Source organism: Mustela erminea, chromosome 5 (assembly GCF_009829155.1).
Source record: "Mustela erminea isolate mMusErm1 chromosome 5, mMusErm1.Pri, whole genome shotgun sequence".
NCBI classification, from domain to species: domain Eukaryota; kingdom Metazoa; phylum Chordata; class Mammalia; order Carnivora; family Mustelidae; genus Mustela; species Mustela erminea.
In genome coordinates, this window is record NC_045618.1 from 68,884,899 (window position 1) to 68,904,663 (window position 19,765).

Below are 19,765 nucleotides of genomic sequence, written 5' to 3' on the forward strand. Positions count from 1 at the left end.
TTAAAAATACCACTTACAGTCATTTAACACTATTAATTAAAAGTCTATAATATATAATTTTACGTATCTTAAGGGTACTTCTGAGCTAAAAGTCTATAATATATAATTTTACGTATCTTAAGGGTACTTCTGAGCATACAATGGGTCCAATTACATAAATAACACTCAAGAATTCCAGTAAGATTGTATATAAATAAGAATGATTTAGGTGATGCCAACATCTTGAGAACATAAGAGTGTACATATTCAATAGCAAGAACATGCCTCATATATAATAAATATTCACTAACATTTACAGAATAGTTAATATTCCACAGAGATAGAAAATGACCATCTTAAAGGAATGAAAAAGTCATCCTGTCATTGGGTTACACAGAATAGCTGTTGGCAAAAAGATAAAAGCTACTGGCAAAATCAATGTCACTCAAAGTCCAAGAAGCAGCCATCCATATCCTAAGCTCATCCTATATCTGAGCCACCTATATCCTTAGCTCATTAAGAAACTTCCCCGGGTGTGGGGGGCAAAGAAGGGAACGACCTTTGTTTATTTCCTTAGCATTCATCCTGTCTACTGCTATATCACCTCAAAACAGATAACAGCTTTGAAGTATTCGACCTAAAATTTGTTATCAAGGTGGTGGGCTACAAAATCAAGTAACTAAATGGGATCGTCTATGTAGATTGGCCACTTTAAAACTATATCAAGATATCTGAACATGGCTTCTCACTGAAGCATGGTGAAGTGGTAGAAGCCAGAGGCGGCAGTAAATGAGGATGGTTCTTCTTCGGTAAACTTAACTTTTACCTTTTAACTGTTTCTGTAAAGCCTCCTTTATTTTAAAATTTGAACGTAAGGCCATGATTTCATTAGATTGTAAACAGAAAACAGCATGACTAATTCAGCATGAGCCTGAATAAAAGCACTCTCAGGGATTTTTGTACTTAAAGCTTATCATTGCACCTACATACGTTTTTTAAATATACACATCCACATACAAGCAAATGTGTGCAGACATACACACAAATTCCTGAAAGTCAAGTTCTTATAATACCTGGAAATGATTCCTTTGAGGATCTGAAAATTTAATTACATTGGTTGGTTGACTATTAAATTCCTGCTTCTGACCACTGATATATGGTCTAAAGTTTTCAGGAAGGTGATATAAATCTGTCTGTTCATAATTACTTGGAGGACTATAACCACTTCCGCCTTCATCTCCACCTTCTTTGGGATGGTAGCCAGGATGCTGGTCGTCATTTTTACTTGGATTGTCTTCCCAGCCGTTGCTACTTTTCTCTCCAATATACACATCCCGAATCTCATTATAGTCCTAGTAGATAACAAGAGTGAAACAAAGGCACTAAGATCTATTCCTGCCCTTGCCAAAGTCATTACCCGTTAGATACTTACATTCACACTTTGAGATTTGGGCAGCACCGGATGCTCACACCAATTCACCTCCAATTGCTCGGAGCGATGCAGTCTTGAGAAAAATCAATACTTTAGATTTAGAGCCCATCACTTATTGGGACACAAATTTCACAAAGAACCTCAAGATTTTAACATGTTCTCCCTCTATCACCTACAATTCTAAGAATTAGTCTACAATTTTACAACGTGCCCATTATTGCCTACAGGGAATCAAAAGAAAGAGCCTTATAGAATCGAAATATATGAGCGCAAGTGACTTCAGGTCCTTACTCTCCCTCTGTGCCATCCTCGCTGCAGTCAGAATAGCGGAGCTCGGGCGAGGACAGGTCATCATCCAGCATATCGTGCGGCAGGTCAGTGAGTAACTGCTGCAACTGAGACAGGAAAGTCGGCGTCAATATCACACTGACGGAGACATGAACTGCCAAACCAAAGCGGCCTTGCAACGAGTGACTTTGACTTGAGAAGTTTGTGACCATCCTAAATTCTCCATTTAATAACTGTTTGAAATTCCACACAAATTATCAGGATTTATTCTGGAAGGCTTTTTTTTTTTCTACAAAAGTCTTAGACTTAAATACACTTAACATTATAATAGAACTTTAAACCTTCTTTATGGAAACACAGCAACTCATGGTAACAGTACAATCACCGTATTATGTTATCTTGCAGCAGACCTGAGTCTCAGAATCCTGTTCTCCCAGTAATCAGACCTTGGGGACTTGACAATCACACATTCCCCTGGGAATCCAAGCAGCCAGCTCTGCTGTGCCCAGGTGGTAAGAACAGTAGTACCAGCAGCAGCAGGTGGCCCAGAAGCTCTTAAAAGCTTTAATAATGTGATAGAAACCCCTTGGAGAGTGACTAATTTAGCAGACTGCCATCTAATTCCAACGATGAAAAGATACATGATACTGGGCTCTGCTAACACAATTGAATAAAAAGGGAGTTTTAAGACTCAGTTTTCTACCAAGAGCACTCTCAAAAGCATAACTCCTAACCGGACATAAAAGCATTTGACTTCACTCTCCAATTTTTGTCCAGATAAATCACATCTTTAGCATTCTTCTACCATTAAAAACTAGATAAATTTGTTTATTGTTTCAAGATAAACGGTGATTAAGAGATGAATGAATTGTCTAATTTGTCGAATTTCGGTATCTGTAAATGACTTTCTTCAATTCCCAATATATTGTCTTAAAATTTATAGCCATCAGAATATTCAAATATTATATTATTAAACAGAAGAGGGCTGCTTATGACTTCTCTTTAAAATTAAGCACGGGCGCCTGGGTGGCTCAGTGGCTTAGAGCCTCTGCCTTCAGCCCGGGTCACAATCCTGGGATCCTGGGATCGAGCCCCGAATTGGTCACTCTGCTCGGCAGGGAGCCTGCTTCCCACCCCACCCCCCACCAGCCCTGCCTACTTGTGATCTCTGTCTGTCAAATAAATGAATAAAACCTTTAAAAAAATTTAAAAATTAAAAAATAAAATTAGGCATTAAATTAACAAGTTGACTGAATTGCCACAGTTCATAAATAAATGAACCCCATCAAGTTATGCAATGAGTTAATCTTTTTTTTTTTTTTTTTTTAAAGAGTGTATTTATAGATTGATGAGAGAGGAGAGAGAACAAGCAGGGAGAGCAGCAGGGAGAGGGAGAGGCAGCGTCACTGCCGAGCAAGGAACCCCAGTGCAGGACTCGGACCCAGGATCCTGGGTTCTGGATCATGACACTTAACTGACTGAGCCACCCAGGCGTCCTGCAATGACTGAATTTTAAAGATTTTAATAATCTGTAAAACCTGGGCGGGGGGGGGGGGGGATGAGATGCTCCTTGGTCTATGGCAAGTTTTTTTTTATCCATTTTAAAAGAAATGAAATGTAGCTATAAAATATATCTGAGTGTTACATCAAAAGCCTTCTGAAAGCAAATACATATGTGAAAAATTAAAATATTACTGGGGCACATGGATGGCTCAATCAGTTAAGGCTTAACTCTTTGTCCGAGCACAGATCTTGATCTCAGAGTCATGAGCTCAAGCCCTGCACTGGGCTCCACACTGGGCATGGAACGCACTTTTTTAAAAACTTGTTTTAAGAAACGTCTCAAAGGAATGTTCCAGTTGTTAACAGGGTTTTGGAGTTGTCAAATTTGGGAATGGAAATGGGGTATGTGAAGAGGGGAGGGGGAGATTTCCTTGATCTCACATATATTTCTAATATTCACTATTATTTTTTTAAAAAAGGTTTGTCTTGATCCATCATTCTTTAAAAATTAAACAAGAGAAAAATATTCTAACCCAATGAAAAGTTAACTTCATCTCAAAATTTATTTGCTATTAATATTAGTAACCAAGACCTTGATTTATTGGTCACCTGCTCATGTTGGGTAATTGAAAAGTCATTCTGAGAATTAGCCCTATCATAGATGACCCAAAGATATAAAGAATAAGAAACACAAAAGAATCATCAAAAACTAAACAGAACACATCAAAATATTAGCATACCACACGTGTGCCTTAAGTGAAAGGTAGCCAAGTGATTTGAGAAAGACACAAAATTCACTAAAAAAAAATACATGAGGTCTTTTAAAAGTGGTCCAACCTGCTTGTCTATAATTACGCATCACTCCTTTATGGAAAAAGACTACCCCCACATTCTACACAGAGAAAAATAACAAAATAAATCTCTTGTACTTGCATCGAGTAAAGAGTCCTGTACAGAAAGAATATTTTCTTCTAAAACTTCCGTGAGGTTCAAGTATATGGCCTTATAATTAAGGGGAACCTTAAGAGAGACATCTGAACAGTACATTTTTTTTTCCTCTCACCTAGAAAAAGCTGTATGATAACTAAGCAGTTCTTGTGGCTTTCTTTATGACACCTCAAAATTTACAAAATTGGCATCCAGAGGAAAATTAATTTAAGCAAAAGCAGTAAGTTCATGAAAATGTTTCTGGAACCACAGGTGAACTTATCAACTGGCAAAATCATTCCTATAGTATTTATTTTCTTATAAAATATTTTACATATATGCTAACACTTTGAAAGCATTTCATTCACCTTCAAAAAATTTCTCCATGAAGCTCTTTGGCATAGCTAGGCCATATTCCTTGGTTCCCATAACTCTCAGGACCAAGAAAAGCTAAATGAGGTGAGTCCGTCTCATAAAGCTATTCAGGAACAAAATCCTCCCCCAAGCCCTCCATTCCCAGGACCAAAGTGTGCCCTTGTCATATACACTGTCAAACAGATTTTGCTTTCGGTCATTGAACCTTGTGCCATAAAACACAGAATTATCAGATCAACTTGGCATGTTACCAAGTATAGAATTTTATAAACCATAAATTTTCCTTGTTAAAGATTCACCTGGCTACCAAAGAGATTCATGGGCAAAGAGAATAATCTTTATAAATGACACTTAATTCCACTCACTAATTTCAAATTCATCAGACTGCTTTTTGGTCACAAATGCAATCTTTTCAGTGGGAAGTTCTTATGTGTCAACTGAGTTTAATTATTTTTTTTATTTCTTGTTTTTATTAATTAATTTATTTTTAGAAAAACAGTATTCATTATTTTTTCACCACACCCAGTGCTCCATGCAATCGAGTTTAATTATTAAACAGATACCTTGCCTAGGGAAGAAAAGATCATTTGCCATTGCTAACACTTCTATGGAATGGTTTAGAATACATTTCAGTAAACTCCTCTACCTTTACTAGACAGGTTTCTTCCCTAAAAAGAAAAAAAACTGAGGGCATTTTACTCAACTTCAACAGCAAAATACTTTGCAATAACCCATGAAGAACATCCAAAACACCTACGTTTAGGGGCAATGTAAAACAGAGAACATGTAAACATTTTGTTAGGATTTTCTACTTAAATTAACTAAACACACTGTCTCGGGAGACTATTACCTTCAATACTCATGAAAACCAGAGTTCTCGGATTACAAACCATACATCTCCCAGGAGAAAAGCAGCAGCAAATCGAGTAACCAACGTTCATATGGCTTTTGAACAGGTTACCTCATAAGTATACTGAAAAGATTGATATTTTACAATATAAATTATTAAATAATGCTTTCATGGATACAGTCAGGAGAATCTTCCTTTTAGCCTAAGAGCCGAGTTAAAAACCTCCTTAAAAAGTCTCAGTATGGGAACGCTAAAGGGCCAAGTAACTGGGCAGCCAGAGCTTTAGTTTATGAATTATATTGCATGCAGAATTTTTTTAAAAAAACCATTCCATTAGTTAAACTAAATTTTAGGTTAGTGGGGAAGGCTATACCTAGATTGCCCCATATCTGAAAAAGAAATATGGCAGCATTTGTTAGACAAGTACTGGCTGCCCCACAAATGACACAGAACTTTAGGCCTGGGAGGAATACCGGAGCTCCTCCCAGGCAAATCTGGCCTTGTAAAAGGGAGCAAACCAAGGCCCAGAGAAGGTGACGGGCAAGCCCAACGAAGAGAGTTCCAGCCCCAGAGCCGGCAGCAGAACCTGAATCTCACCATTCTCACTCCAATTTTCTTCTACAAGAATTTCATTTGTCACTAGAAGACAGTTATTTGTACCTGTTTGTGTACAACTGAGCTACAGTCTGCCAGAGTAATGTTTGTGTTCCTATTGTGACAGTCTCTGAAAAACTGTATGTTTTGAGAAACACTCAAAAGGCACAATCCAGATCAAGTATAAGAAATTGCTAAAGAAAGACATCAACCATGTGAATTACTAAACCATCTGTTTCTTTTTCTCTGGTGATGACAAGAAAATGCCACTAAATAAGTCAAATATCATAAAATGTAAACAAATACTAGCTTCATAACTCCCTCTAGTGGGGACAAAATGTCAAAAACCTTTCTATAATTACATCAAACAAGGCAATTAAAAAGTAGAAGAAAGGCTATGCAATGGGAAACCTTACCTCTTAAAAATACAGGATTTGAAGCTCAAATGAGCTCTATTATTCTATTAGAGAAGCACTGATATAAAAACCAAATGGACGCCTATCAGCATGGCCAGGTGTGAACTTCTCTCTGCCATCTGCTACTTAAACCACATACGTTTCTACTCAAGATCATTTTCCTGGCTTCAAATTGATCATTACTCAAATATTACCTTTACAGCAGAGATTACTGGTACTTCTGCTAGTACCATACCTAGAAGCGAGCAATAAGCATAGAGCTATTTCTGGGGAGACAGCAGAAAAGTATGTGTATACTCCAGCAAACTGGAAGGTCCCAAATGAAAGATCTTAAGCTGTGGGTTCACCAATAACTTTGGACCTTCACTCCTATCACAATAACAACAACAACTATATGTCTGTAATATCCCACGGTGATCACAAAGCATGCTGACTTAAGTGAAAAGTATTTTGAAAAATCACATTGTTACATTATGAATGAGTTAATAAAAGAACTTTTTAATTCCTCTTCTCTGGGCCAGTTTTCCAAGGAAAAGTTTGCCTAGAATACTTTGGATGAGGTCTACTTGGTAGCAAAGATAACTACAGCCAAAATTCTCAAATGGTACCATAAGAAAGTAGTGTGCTCCAGTATGTCATGAGAAATAGGAGTGAGATGAACACTAGTTGACGTGACCGTGTAAATCCATGGTCCTCACTCATCTGCACCCTAATCTGCCCTGTTTACTCTGTAGAAAATGGAGTTTTGGGTGAAACACTAGGTGAGGCTGGGGGTTGTACACTTCTCTGCTATGCCTTGACCAACAGTGCCCAAACTTTACCATAACATCATTTAGAACTGAGGGACTTTACAAAGGACTGTCGTGCCAGACTCTTCTGCAAAAATCTTGGAGATTTTTTCAATATATGGGTCTAATCATGTGGTTTGAGATTCCACTGATCTAAATGTCCTCTGAATATTGAATCGCTTTACTAAATGAGGTGACTATTTCCTCTTCCAAAGATTAAATGCACTTTCTTCCCTCACTCTTCAATGCAAACAATGGAGGGAACAGAAATGGAAAAGGCAAGATCATAATTATAGAGCTGCTGCTGGAATGACAAGGAAGTCAGAATTTGACTGTGACTTATTCACTGACTTAGGGGCAAGTGTGGACAAAATTCAAACTGACCCCCAAAGCACCAAAATTAAACTTAGCAACTTGCCATTCATACCAGAAGGTCAAAATCAAGATTACTCTAACATTTCTAGAGAGAGGATCTCATAAATCCTTAGCAGGGTAGACCGAGAGTCAGATACGTCCTGCTTGGCCCTATAGTACATCCTTAGGGATACAGACATTCCTCCTACATGAGGAAATTGAATACCAAGTGATTCACTAAATAGAGAAAGCAATATGCCTTAGGCCACTACTAACACTTATAACTCAGTTGTCAATCCCAAAGCTACCAACAAGGGAGCAGGAAGACCACTCTTCTTTAACCACTCAAGGCTGTGAAATGTTCTGCTATGGCAAGGTCAGACAGCCTGAGGAGGTTGAAATGGCCTCTGGATATGCAAACAAACTTAGGTTTGATTAACCAATTTATCATTTTAACATGCAGTGACAAAATATACGTCAGTCTAATTTTATGAATAATCCTTAATTTTGTTGGTGAAAATCTGAAACCCTCTAGCCTCTGATCTCACTTCTTCCCTTGAAGCAACTAAAGAAGAAAAAAGGCAAAAACACATTTTATTAACACAATACATAATCATGTCAGAGTCAAGTTGGCTGTACATTCTTTTCTTCCATTCTGCTAGAAACACTCATTCTTAGGTATTTCACTTCTTTTTTTTTTTTTTTAAAGATTTTATTTATTTGTCAGAGACAGAGAGGGAGAGAGAGCGAGCACAGGCAGACAGAATGGCAGGCAGAGGCAGAGGGAGAAGCAGGCTCCCTGCCGAGCAAGGAGCCGGATGTGGGACTCGATCCCAGGAGGCTGGGATCATGACCTGAGCCGAAGGCAGCCTCTTAACCAACTGAGCCACCCAGGCGTCCCAGGTATTTCACTTAAGAGCTCCTTTTCCTCTGGAAATTCCCTATCCCAGCTTATAACCTACCAAGAAGTGATCCCTAGGGCTATTTTCTATATACCTAGAATTAACTGCCTCTTTTAAAGTTACTAATGTCACCCTTAAAACTTTCACCACAAAATACACCTCTAATTAGTTCCTGTAATACCCTAATGATCTCTCTAATATCTTTTCCAATGAAAAATCACCTGTCAGATTATTTTTTCTTTTTCTTTAAAGTCTATTATAATAATTACTTAAACTGATCCCCTCAGGAATCCCGGTAGCTAAATTCCAGTGAACTATCCAAAGCCATTGGGGTCATCAAGACCTCATGCTGTGAGTTCACAAAGTAACAGAAAATCCTCACCTCCATCCTTGCCACAACAATTGCTGTGAAGGACCCAGTCAAAATCCGGAAACCCTGCTCAGGGTGATAAATGCCAATGAGCAACTGGCAGAGGACTGACAAGAGCGAAGCTGTTAAGTTCACGTGAACAAGGCCATGTCGGTTTGAGAGGACCATGGCCAGCTGGGAAGGGACAGCTCGGATCCAGCCTGCCTGCTGCCATGTGCGCATGTGGACAGGGCATTGGATGTTTCAAGACAAGCCAGAAACTCTGGCTTGTTACAAGAAATTTTCCAATCTTTAAATATAGATTGAACTTTAAAAACACTACACAACCAAACAAGACAAAATGTCTATGGACAAAAATCTACCAAGATGCCAGTTTCTAGCTCTACCCGAACTCTACTGCCAGCTACATGGGCAACTGACCTTATTCCCTGCTTCCTGTTGATACAGATAGCTCACAGTAACGATTAAAAAGGTTTATAGCTGAGAAAATGGATCATATCAAGCATAAGCTCAGTATAAAAGAAGCCCATCATCACAGGCAATCAGGAAATCTGACTCAAGGGGCACCTGCGTGGCTTAGTTGTTAAAGCTCTGCCTTGGGCACAGGTCATGATCCCAGGGTCCTGGGATCAAGCCCCGCATTGGGCTCCCTGCTCAGCGGGAAGCCTGCTTCTCCCTCTCCCACTCCCTCTGCCTGTGTTCTCTCTCTTGCTGTCTCTCTCTCTGTGTCAAATAAATAAAATCTTAAAAAAAAAAAGAAATCTGACTCAAACTAAAAATGATCCTAATAAATTGACTTTCATCAACTGCTGCTACTACTATTGGCCCCATTTACTGAACATGACTTGGTGCCAGGAATTTCGCTAAACTCATTTATGTATCTAAAATATAATCTTCTCCTCTTATTCTTTTTCTCCTTGTCTTTCATCACACAGCAGAAAGTAAGATCTTTAAAAACATGATCAGACATCACTTTCCTGCTTAAAATCCTCCACTGAATTCCCATTGCTCCTGGAATAAATTCCAAACATCTTCCCATTACATACACTGATTTGACCCTAGCTCACCTCTTCATGCTGTCTCCATACTCACCCCTTGGTTACACAGTCCCCACACCATGGCCTTCTGGCTGGTTTGCAGATATACAGGGTCTATTCCCACTTGTGTGCTTTACACTCATTGCATGTTTTGGGAATATTCTTCCTTAGGCCTCTGCATGGCTGTTCCTTCTCATGAGTCAAGTCTCAACTTAGGCATTTCCTCCTTCAAAAGGCCTTCTCTCACCAGTTGTTTTAATTTCACTCTTTTGTTTCCTTAGCACTTATCAGTGCTAAATTATCAGTCACTTGAATTAATTTATTCATCTGTTTACTTGCCTATTGCTTGCCTCCACAAGGACATAAGCTACCTAAAGCCAAGAACCTTGCTGGACTTGTTCAAGGCAAAGTTCTAAACGACGAGAAACTAAGTCTCTGCCTCCAAAACCAACCACTACCTCCTAAATGAAAAGATCTTAAAGAATCATACCATTTACTATGTTTTAGTCTTGTCTCAAAAAAGGAAGCATTCCACTCAACCACCTTTTAAAAGTTCAAATACTGGGGGCGCCTGGGTGGCTCAGTGGGTTAAGCCGCTGCCTTCGGCTCAGGTCATGATCTCAGGGTCCTGGGATCGAGAGTCCCGCATCGGGCTCTCTGCTCAGCAGGGAGCCTGCTTCCTTCTCTCTCTCTCTGCCTGCCTCTCTGCCTGCTTGTCATCTCTCTCTGTCAAATAAATAAATCTTTAAAAAAAAAAAATTCAAATACTGTTCAGGTTTTAGGGAATGACAAAAAAATTATAAATTCCTTCAAAAGGACACAAGAAGATAGCATTTTGACTAGGAAATAAAACTTTAAGATTGGGTTTAGAGTCTTTTCTCTGGGTAACCTACCTCTTTCTCCCTTTCATAGTCTTCTTTGTCATACTCTTCATCTTCATTTTGTGTCTGCAGTGCCACGCTGCCAAAATCTAATGACATGGTGTTCCTGTGGAAAGAGAAAGACACTTGGTTTCTAAATATCCCATAAAATCTCTCCAAATGACACACAGATGCCACAAACACACACACAAAAAGACAGTAGCAGCCAGGGAAAAGATATATGTAACTCATGCATAACAAATGGTTAATATTTCAAATATAAAGACTACGCTGACAAATTAATTGTGATTCACAGAAAATAGCTGTATGACAGTAACTCAAAGAAAAGGAAAATGCAGGGTACCTGGGGGTCTCAGCTGGTTAAATGTCTGCCTTGGGTCCTCTGGGCTCTCTGCTCAGCAGGGGGCCTCCTTCTACTCCCCCACCCCCTACTCGTGCTCTCTTGGTAGCCCTCTTTGAAATAAATAAATAAAATCTTAAAGAAAAAAGAAAAATGCAAAAAGCGAATAAATCTGTGACTAGACCTTTCTCATGGTCTGGAACATATCACTTAAAGCAGCAAGAGTTTTGTTCACACACATAAAAATAAAATAATTTATTCTACTAAAAATTTTAAGAATATGCTCAAAGTTATTAAATTTGTTTATTAGATATGGCAAAGGTGGTAACCTCCACAAATTGGTTCATCCTTTCGGTATCACAAATCCAAACGTCATGTTTTACAAAAAGAGACCCACTAAATGCCGAGTTAATGATTGCCAGCTGAAAACCTTGACGGATCTGCTCAACTCTGTTTAGCACATGACAAAAATGTCAATGTTAAATGTCCTGCTCTTTCGCTTGACAAAATCAGGCTCAAGGAAAAAATACTCAGGAAAAACAGAAGTGAAGAGTGTGAAGCTGTACCATGTAGAGTTCCAATTCCAAAAGCAACAGCAGAATTTCTCTGCAGAGCGGTTACTGCTGTGGTAGAAGCAGCAGCAGCAGCAGCAGGAGGTGGGTTTTCAAGTACTTACAGTCAAAAGCCTGCTGATGATTTGAATTATATTTAGGAATCGATGCTACATGGTGACTAGCCAGAATTTCAAAGGTCCAAAGAATCCCAACAAAAAAGTAGGCAGGCGTCATCAATTACCCAGCCTAATACTGCCTTCCCTTCACTCCACTCCTCTGCATGCCAGCAAAATGCACTTTGATGTGAGCCTGAGCCACAACTCATTCCCTGCACTTTTCGGGCTCTAAAATGCCATTAAATTGGAAGCGAATTAAGAAGCACAGGCCCAGGCATTTTACCATAAAGAAGACCATTTTACCATAAAGAACTTAGCTCCCTCGTGTTAACAGCTGAGAACTATGACGACAAACTTTCATGTAAGCCGACAGCTCTACAAGCAAAAGATATTCCACTGCATCAGATCTAACATGCCTTTGATTTTATGACTCCATTCCATTTGTACCACTAAGAAAAAGATGTGGCCAATTAAATTATGACACATCATTCATTTTAAACTGCAGCCTGACTTTGTAGATGTTAAAATCTAAAAAGAAAATGAGCACTTTAGAATAGATGAAATATGGTGTTAGACTAACACAAATTTTAATGCTGAAAATCCCCAAACATCAAGTTTTTGTTTGTTTTTCAAGGACTGAATTACACTTCTTGTCCAAACTGTACTTTGCAGTGGACCTTCCTTAACCCTCTCTCTCTGGTCCCTACATCCAGCGCATCCCTTTCAACTCATCAGTTCAAACCCCTTGCATCAACTTAAACTCTTCCAGCTTCTGTTTCTTAGACCAGACTTGCTCCTTTCTATTCTTGCGCCAGAGCTGAAAGGAGGAAGAGAAATGTGCACTTTTTCACTAAGAGGGAAAATACACAAGTTTAGGAAATCTAAACCTCGTCTCCATCCAACAGCTACGAGAACCTTCTTGTACACCTGCATTAGTTACAGACCTGAATGTAAAGAGCCTATAATATAGCTGAAATGGTAAGGGGAAAACACTCACACAAGCCCATGTCTCTAGGGGTTTTTTTATTACTGCAAGTGAACACCAAGTCTATAGAATTCAACAGATAATGAAAATACTAGCCAATTTAAATCCTGGCTCCTTAAAGGAGGAGTTAAAGACTTTAAGGACATCCCTGAATTCTCTAGGCAGAAATCATCTTTCCTGCTTCACCAGAAGTTTACAGTATTTACAGTAATTCTCTACCTCTTTACAGTATTTTACAGTATTCACAGTATTCTCTACCGCTTCCTGCATTTTATAGTTAAAGCCAGAATATGGATTTCGGTTAATTTCTCCTGTATTAGGTAAAAGAAAGGAGAGGGGTTTTTTTTTTCAGTTGTTCACTAACATGCCATCAATTCCTGTTGAATATTGGAAAAGAACATCAAGATTTACAAAAGCCTTTTGCTAAATACAGCTATTTTATTTTTTAAAAAAATTTTATTTATTTATTTGACAGAGAGAGATCACAAGTAGGTAGAGAAGCTGGCAGAGAGAGAGGAAGGGAAGCAGGCTCCCCGCTGAGCAGAGAGCCCAATGTTGGGTTCAATCTCAGGACTCTGGGATCATGACCTGAGGTGAAGGTAGAGGCTTTAACCCACTGAGCCACCCAGGCACCCCAATACAGCTATTTTAAATAAAGTGCTACTTTTTCTCTCAGAAAATAGTGAATTTTGCAAGGTATTTTCATTTTTAAATGAACAGAATGTAAAAGACCAAAACGTATTGCTTTTGAAAGGCTTTTTAATCCAACGTCATTGAAGAAATCTGCAAATATCTGAAAAGACTAAAGTCTCTCGAGACTGGGGAAGAAAAGATACAGATAAGTTTTTCTTCTCAAAAGTGCAAACTACTGGAGACCTAAGAAACTACTTTGGCATAAAGAGAAATCTGATAACCTTATTGTGGATAAATAGATAATTAGTATTTTAATGAAATTTTAAAATAAAAGCTAATGCTTTTCCTCAACTTATTAACCACTACTACTTACCACTGTTATCAGAGACTTTATCATAATATTCAGAATAAAAGAGACTGCTTCATAAGAAAAACTAAATAGTAAGACCATAAACCCAGAAGCCATGAAAGAAAAACTTGAAAGAAACTTAATCACAAAAAATAAAATTTTCATATGGCAAAAGACATCACTAACAAGTCAAATATCATGTATGAAAAACACACTTAACAAAGTCAAAAGATAAAATAATGCATAAGAAAATGTTTGCAAAACACATGACAAAATCCCAATATACAGCTTTCAAAAAGAAATGAGAAAGACAACCTAATTAAAAATGGGCAACTGACAATTCATTTTTAGAAAGTGTCTAATATTCAATTAACTTAAAAGTAAGCTCATGAAGAATTCACAGTGTCATTTAAACACTGAAATGATTTTCAACCACTAAATTAAAAAAAAAGTTAACAACACCTAGTGGTGGCTATTTTGTAGGAAAGAGATATCCTCATGAATTCCTGGTGAAACATATGAATTGCTGTGAAATGTATGAATTGCAAAAACCATCCTGAAAACTACCATACGAGTATACTGAAAAAGAACACTTGTCCTAGTAAAAGTACTTTTGAATAAATTTGGTGATACTATACTAATAAGAGAAATAATGACATATTTCTGTATTTACTGACTGATCCTTAAACAATCGAGACACAGAATAAGTGTGCTGTATAATTAAAAAAAAATAGTTAATACTTTCTCCCCAGATAACTTTTTCTGAATCTATTAATAAGACTATGTTCGCGTTTTTTGGTTGTTTTTATTTTTGTTTGTTTTTAACACTGAGATCAGAAGGGCTCAGTCTCAGTACTCATTTTGTAGTTACTCTTTGTTTTCTTTGCCCTCCTTGCAATTAGAGGAATAACCAATGAGTGTTTAGTTGGACAAAATATCAGAAACCAAAAGTACTACTTTGGTCTCATCCAAAAACCTATAAGATCTCTGAAAGCAGAGTTAAAATGCATGTCCTCCACATTTTGCACAAGGCAGGCACACAATAAGAATCTGTTGAATGAATATGACACATTCATGCCACCCTCTAGGATTCATTATTTCAATAAAACTTTCCTCTGCATCTAATGTGTGCCAGTTTATATCCTAGATGTATCTAAGGCATGGTATCAGCCATGGGGAGTTTACCATCCCTTAGAGAAACAATGATATAAATCAAGAGTTACCGTGATACATTGTAATCTGCAATAGAGGAGAGTATAAAGCACAAATTAACTTTGAAAAGAAAGGGCAGGGGCGCCTGGGTGGCTCAGTGGGTTAAGCTGCTGCCTTTGGCTCGGGTCATGATCTCAGGGTCCTGGGATCGAGTCCCACATCGGGCTCTCTGCTCAGCGGGGAGCCTGCTTCCCTCTCTCTCTGTCTGCCTCTCCGTCTACTTGTGATTTCTCTTTGTCAAATAAATAAATAAAATCTTAAAAAAAAAAGAAAAGAAAAGAAAAGAAAGGGCAGCTGAGGGAAATTTCACAGAAAAAGACTTGCAGTTAGAAAAAACTCAAGACCTCTGGAAGTAGTTAAGAATAAGGGCACTCATTCAGACAACCTGGGCTCAATTCTAGCTCTTTTATCAGCTGTGCATGTTTGAGGCCCCTGCTTCCATTTTTTCATTAAATAAATGCGGGTAAAATAGTACCTGCTTCAAAGATTGGTTATGAAGATTCACAAGATAATGAATATAAAGTGTTTAGCACCATGTACCAATCACTACATGGTTTTGTTACTGTAACACTCTTACCTATGAACAGGAGTCTGCAGCTACAGAAGAGGTAAACAGCATTCAGTGTATCTAAGAAAGGTGAACACGCTGCCTGTGGGAAACCTAACTTAAACTAATACCTCTTCTGGGATGAAAACACTACCTCCTTCAAGATGCCCTCCCCATCCTGTTGCCCTAGGGAGGAGGGGAGGATTCTGCACTTTCAGACTATATTTCTTATACTTTTCTTACGGCTTCCATTTCAACCTCTCACTTCGTTGTACACATTTAAATATCTAGGGAGTGCATATAAATTGCCATGCATTGTGAAGGAGATGGTCAAATTCAGCTTAAATCAGACTCAAGTTCATGACTATAAGATAAAAAAAGGTTAAGTGCCAGGAAGGGGGTTGGTCTATAAACGCGCTAGGAAATTCTACTCACTTGCTTACATGCTAGCTTCCCTTCTCCAAGGAAAATAACCAGAACGCACTAGCCTGTTTTAGACGTGCATTATCAGTTTAAGAGGCCTGGTTATTTATTCAACAATTATTCACCATGCACTGTTCAAGATTACAAAGTTCAGCAGGACTTGGTAGAGAAGAGACTAGACATGTAAACAAATGATGACAATCTGTCATCAGTGCTAATGTCAGCAGCTTGGACAAATCGAGTCAAGGGGCCTGAAGAATGCTGCAAGTAGGCACCCAAAGCTGAACGACAGAATCAGTCAGCGGCCTTACCAAGGAACTCCGTTTGGCGTCACCTGCAGCACAACAAATAGATACGGCGACAGCGAAGCTGGAGAGTGCCAGCACGGGGTGCCTTGGGGCTGCTGGCTTTAGCTGCCGGCGTCACATGCACTCGGTCAACACACGTGTACAGAGCACCCACTGTGAGCCAGGCGCGGCGCCAGGGTGACCACAGCGGGGGTTCCCAGGAGAGGGTCTCAGGCTTTCCCCCGTAGCCTGCAGGGGGCTAGGGGGGCTTCCCACACGTCGCTTGTAAGGAGAAACTGGGGTCTCGCTGACACTTCAAAGTCAAAGCCGGAATCCTGCAACCCGCGGACAGTCCACCACCACCGGATTTGAGGAGGGGGCGGCGGGTGAACCCGCGGGCAGCCACAGCCAGAATCCCGAGGACTCCGCACCTCCTCCAACCCCAGCTCCAAGCCCAGCCGAGAAGCGAAACTCACCGGAGGCCACGGGTGCTGCCACCACGGGGAAACCCTAATCCCCGCCGAAGACAGACTTCTAACAAACCCCCTTCCCAAGGACTCTAATCCGCTCGTTCCTTCCTCGTCACAACCGAACCCAGCGGTGCCGAGGCCATTGAGGATCAGCCGCCTCCTTCAATCGCCGCCTAAAAGCTGGCTGGGCGGGCGGGGCCGTGCCGGCTCGAGGCGGGGCGTGGCGGCGGAAGTCCCCGCCTTTCTCAAGCTTGGTTGAGAATTCCGCCCGCAGTTGCGAATGTCTGGCTGTTTGAAAGCGGGCGCCAGAGGTGGCGGGAAGGTCCTCCTGTGCTCCCATTGGTGGGTTAGGGAGCCAATTACGAAAGGGTTGGCCTCTAGACTGGGCGGGTTTACGGTTGCTAAGAGATGCCAAGGGGCGTGGTTTAGGACTTTGGCGGGGACGAGCCGGTTTTGTCAGGGGTCCCCCGCCCCTTCCTGTACCTGCTGGTTCCCCCTTGGCCCCTCTCGCCCCCGCGCTCTCCATTCCTAAATCTCAGCTCTCGATTACAGCACACAGAATCCCTCACTTTCCCCACCGAACCCTGACCTTAAAGGTGTTAGCACCTGCCCTTCTGATTCTCTAAGGTGCCTGCTGCCCCATCACCTAAACGCACTTAGCTGTAGTTTTACTTTGTCTTCTTTCTTACTGGGTTCTGCCTTGTTTGAATTTGTGTTTTTTTCATTACCGATGAGATGGCACATTTTCCACTTGTCTACTCAATTCCCCAAGTGTGAATGTTCTTGTTTTAGGTATCTGTTAACCCGAGCTTTAAGACAGCGCTGTCCAGGGTGCACTAAAGCCCATTCTGTATCCACCTGCCAAGCTAAAACGCTTTTGGTGACTATCAAGGAATTAGCAGCCCTAGGTTCACATATCTTTTTCACCCTTTCCCATTAGTATGAGAAAAGTATGGAGTAAAATGCTTGTTTAAGGCTCTTCATAATCCAGCTAGTTTTCTTTTGCTACCTCACCACGCCACTCCTGTGATGTCTGTACTAATCCCTCGTTACCCCACCAACTAGCATAAGGTTATGCCACATAATAAGTACTCACTCAATCCATAGCAATAAGGTACTGAACTACGGGCTGAGCTGCCTACTGTTCCCAGGGTGCTTTTGTTTTGCTCAAGCTCTTTCTCTCGCCCGTATTTCCCTCTTACTATCCACTCAGTCTTGAAGACAGATGAGCACCTCTTCTGAAACCCTTCATGACACACTTCCCCCTACCTTGACAGAAATGATCCTTTCTACATCTGTACATGGTATACATATCTTAAGTTTCTTGTTATCTTTTGTAATTAGTTGCACATCTGTTTTACTCAGTTCAACGTCAATATCTTGAGGTACTTAAATTACTTCTTGGACATCAATCATGCTTCATGGTCTCTGGCTGGCACTCAGAACAAACAGGTTAAATGAGGAAAGGAATGAACAAATAAATTAAGACTTCTGTACCAGAAAATATGAATAAAAAGCATTCAGGTAAATGGCAGTTGTTGAAACCTGAGCCAAGGTATCTGTTAGCGGGAACTAGACTTGGTTTAAGATGGAATGCTATAGCAAGGATGCTAAGTGATCCCTGTTTCTTACAGAGATGAACGCATTAAAGATATAAGGGGGGGGTACATGAGGAGACAATGTTTATAATCCCTTACATAGTACTTTAGAATTTGGTGAGTTCTTACAACAAACCTGTGAGGACCCAGGACACGTGTTCATATCCCATTTTACAGCAGAAGAAACAGGTTAAAAAAAAAATGACTTGTCCAAGTGTCCAAGGCTACACAGCTAATGCAAGACAGAGAAAGACTTTCTTTCTTTTTTTTTTTTTACACTTAAAAAAAATTATTTATTTGACGGAGAGAGAGAGAGATCACAACAGGGGGAACAACAAGCAGAGGAAGAAGGAGAAGCAGACTCCCCACTGAGCAGGGAGCCCAGTAAGGGGAGTCTTGGTGAGGCTTGATCCCAGGCCCCTGGGATCATGACCTGAGCAGAAGGCAGACACTTAATGACTGAGCCACCCAGGTGCCCGTGAGACAGAGAATTTCAGCACATTTCCTTTATCTCCAAATCCAAAACTTTTTATATTTAATATTATATTAAATGTAACAGATTTAAGCACATAGGTTACCAAAAAAATGCAAAGTAAAGAATAGGTCAGAGCCCCTTGCCTCTAAAAATAGATTCGGATGAAGCTATGTATATAATCAATGAAATTTTTTTGACTGCCTATCCTGTTTAACTCCTGGCCTAGATGCTTGAATATAAAGTGTGAGGCAGGACCCCTCCCCTCAAGGTACCCATACTCTTTGACAGTGCAAGATGCTTACATAAGAAGACAAATACACACACAAATACACACACACACACATATGCACACGAACCCACAAAATAATTTACACATGCAATGTAAGAATGGGTGATGAATCTGGGGAAAACAGAATATCTAAGAAAGGATTATCAGAAGGAGTTCTTGGAGGCAGAGGAAAAGAGAGTCAACAAGAAGGTGGTTAGGATGAGTTACTGCAAGTGAAACCACACCAGCAAAAACAAAAGATTCTTATATTTATGGGGCACATGGATGGCTCAGTAGGTTAAGTGTCTAACTGGAATTTGACTCAGGTTATGATCTCAGGTCCTGGGATCAGAGCCCCATGCTGAGCTCCATGCTCAGGGGCCAGTCTTCTTGTCTCTCTCTCCTTTCCCCCTCCTCCTGAGAACTCTCCCTCTCTCTCTGTGTGTGTGTCTCTCTCTTAAATAAATAAATCCTTTAAAAAAAAAAAGGATTCTTATAAGAGTGGAGAAGTGGGCTGGAAGGGGGACAGCCAATTGAAGAGCTTGATGCTTGAAGAAATGGGAAATGCATGCTACAGAAGTAAGGTATGATGTACACAAAGAATGAACTTAATAACATGTCCAGAGAAACATAAGTAGATAAAGTCATTCTGGAATAATAAAAATACATGTGGAGGAAGAGGGACGCATGGGTGGCTCAGTCGGTTGGGCCACTGCCTTCGGTTCAGGTCATGATCCTGGGGTCCTGGGATCAAGTCCCACATCGGGCTCCTTCCTCAGTGGAGAGCCTGCTTCTCTCTCTGCCTCTGCCTG

The 19,765-nt window shown here is 40.1% G+C and overlaps 1 protein-coding gene across 5 annotated transcripts in view; it reads right to left on the reverse strand.

Moving 5' to 3' along the window:
- Positions 1–16,778, reverse strand: part of CEP152 (centrosomal protein 152) — a 91,819-nt gene extending 75,041 nt beyond the window's left edge. For 2 of the 5 annotated variants that reach the window (XM_032343652.1, XM_032343649.1), the window contains exons 1-5: positions 16,619–16,778; positions 10,709–10,802; positions 1,703–1,806; positions 1,412–1,484; positions 1,053–1,331 (exon numbers count right to left, since the gene is read on the reverse strand). In XM_032343652.1, the coding sequence (XP_032199543.1) occupies positions 1,053–1,331; positions 1,412–1,484; positions 1,703–1,806; positions 10,709–10,795 (543 nt within the window). In that variant the 5' untranslated portion in view covers positions 10,796–10,802; positions 16,619–16,778. Of the gene's footprint in view, positions 1–1,052; positions 1,332–1,411; positions 1,485–1,702; positions 1,807–10,708; positions 10,803–11,039; positions 11,080–16,166; positions 16,485–16,618 lie in introns of those variants that run through there. The other 3 variants (XM_032343653.1, XM_032343650.1, XM_032343651.1) reach the window with 3 other exon arrangements.
- Between the last annotated feature and the right edge of the window lie 2,987 nt (positions 16,779–19,765).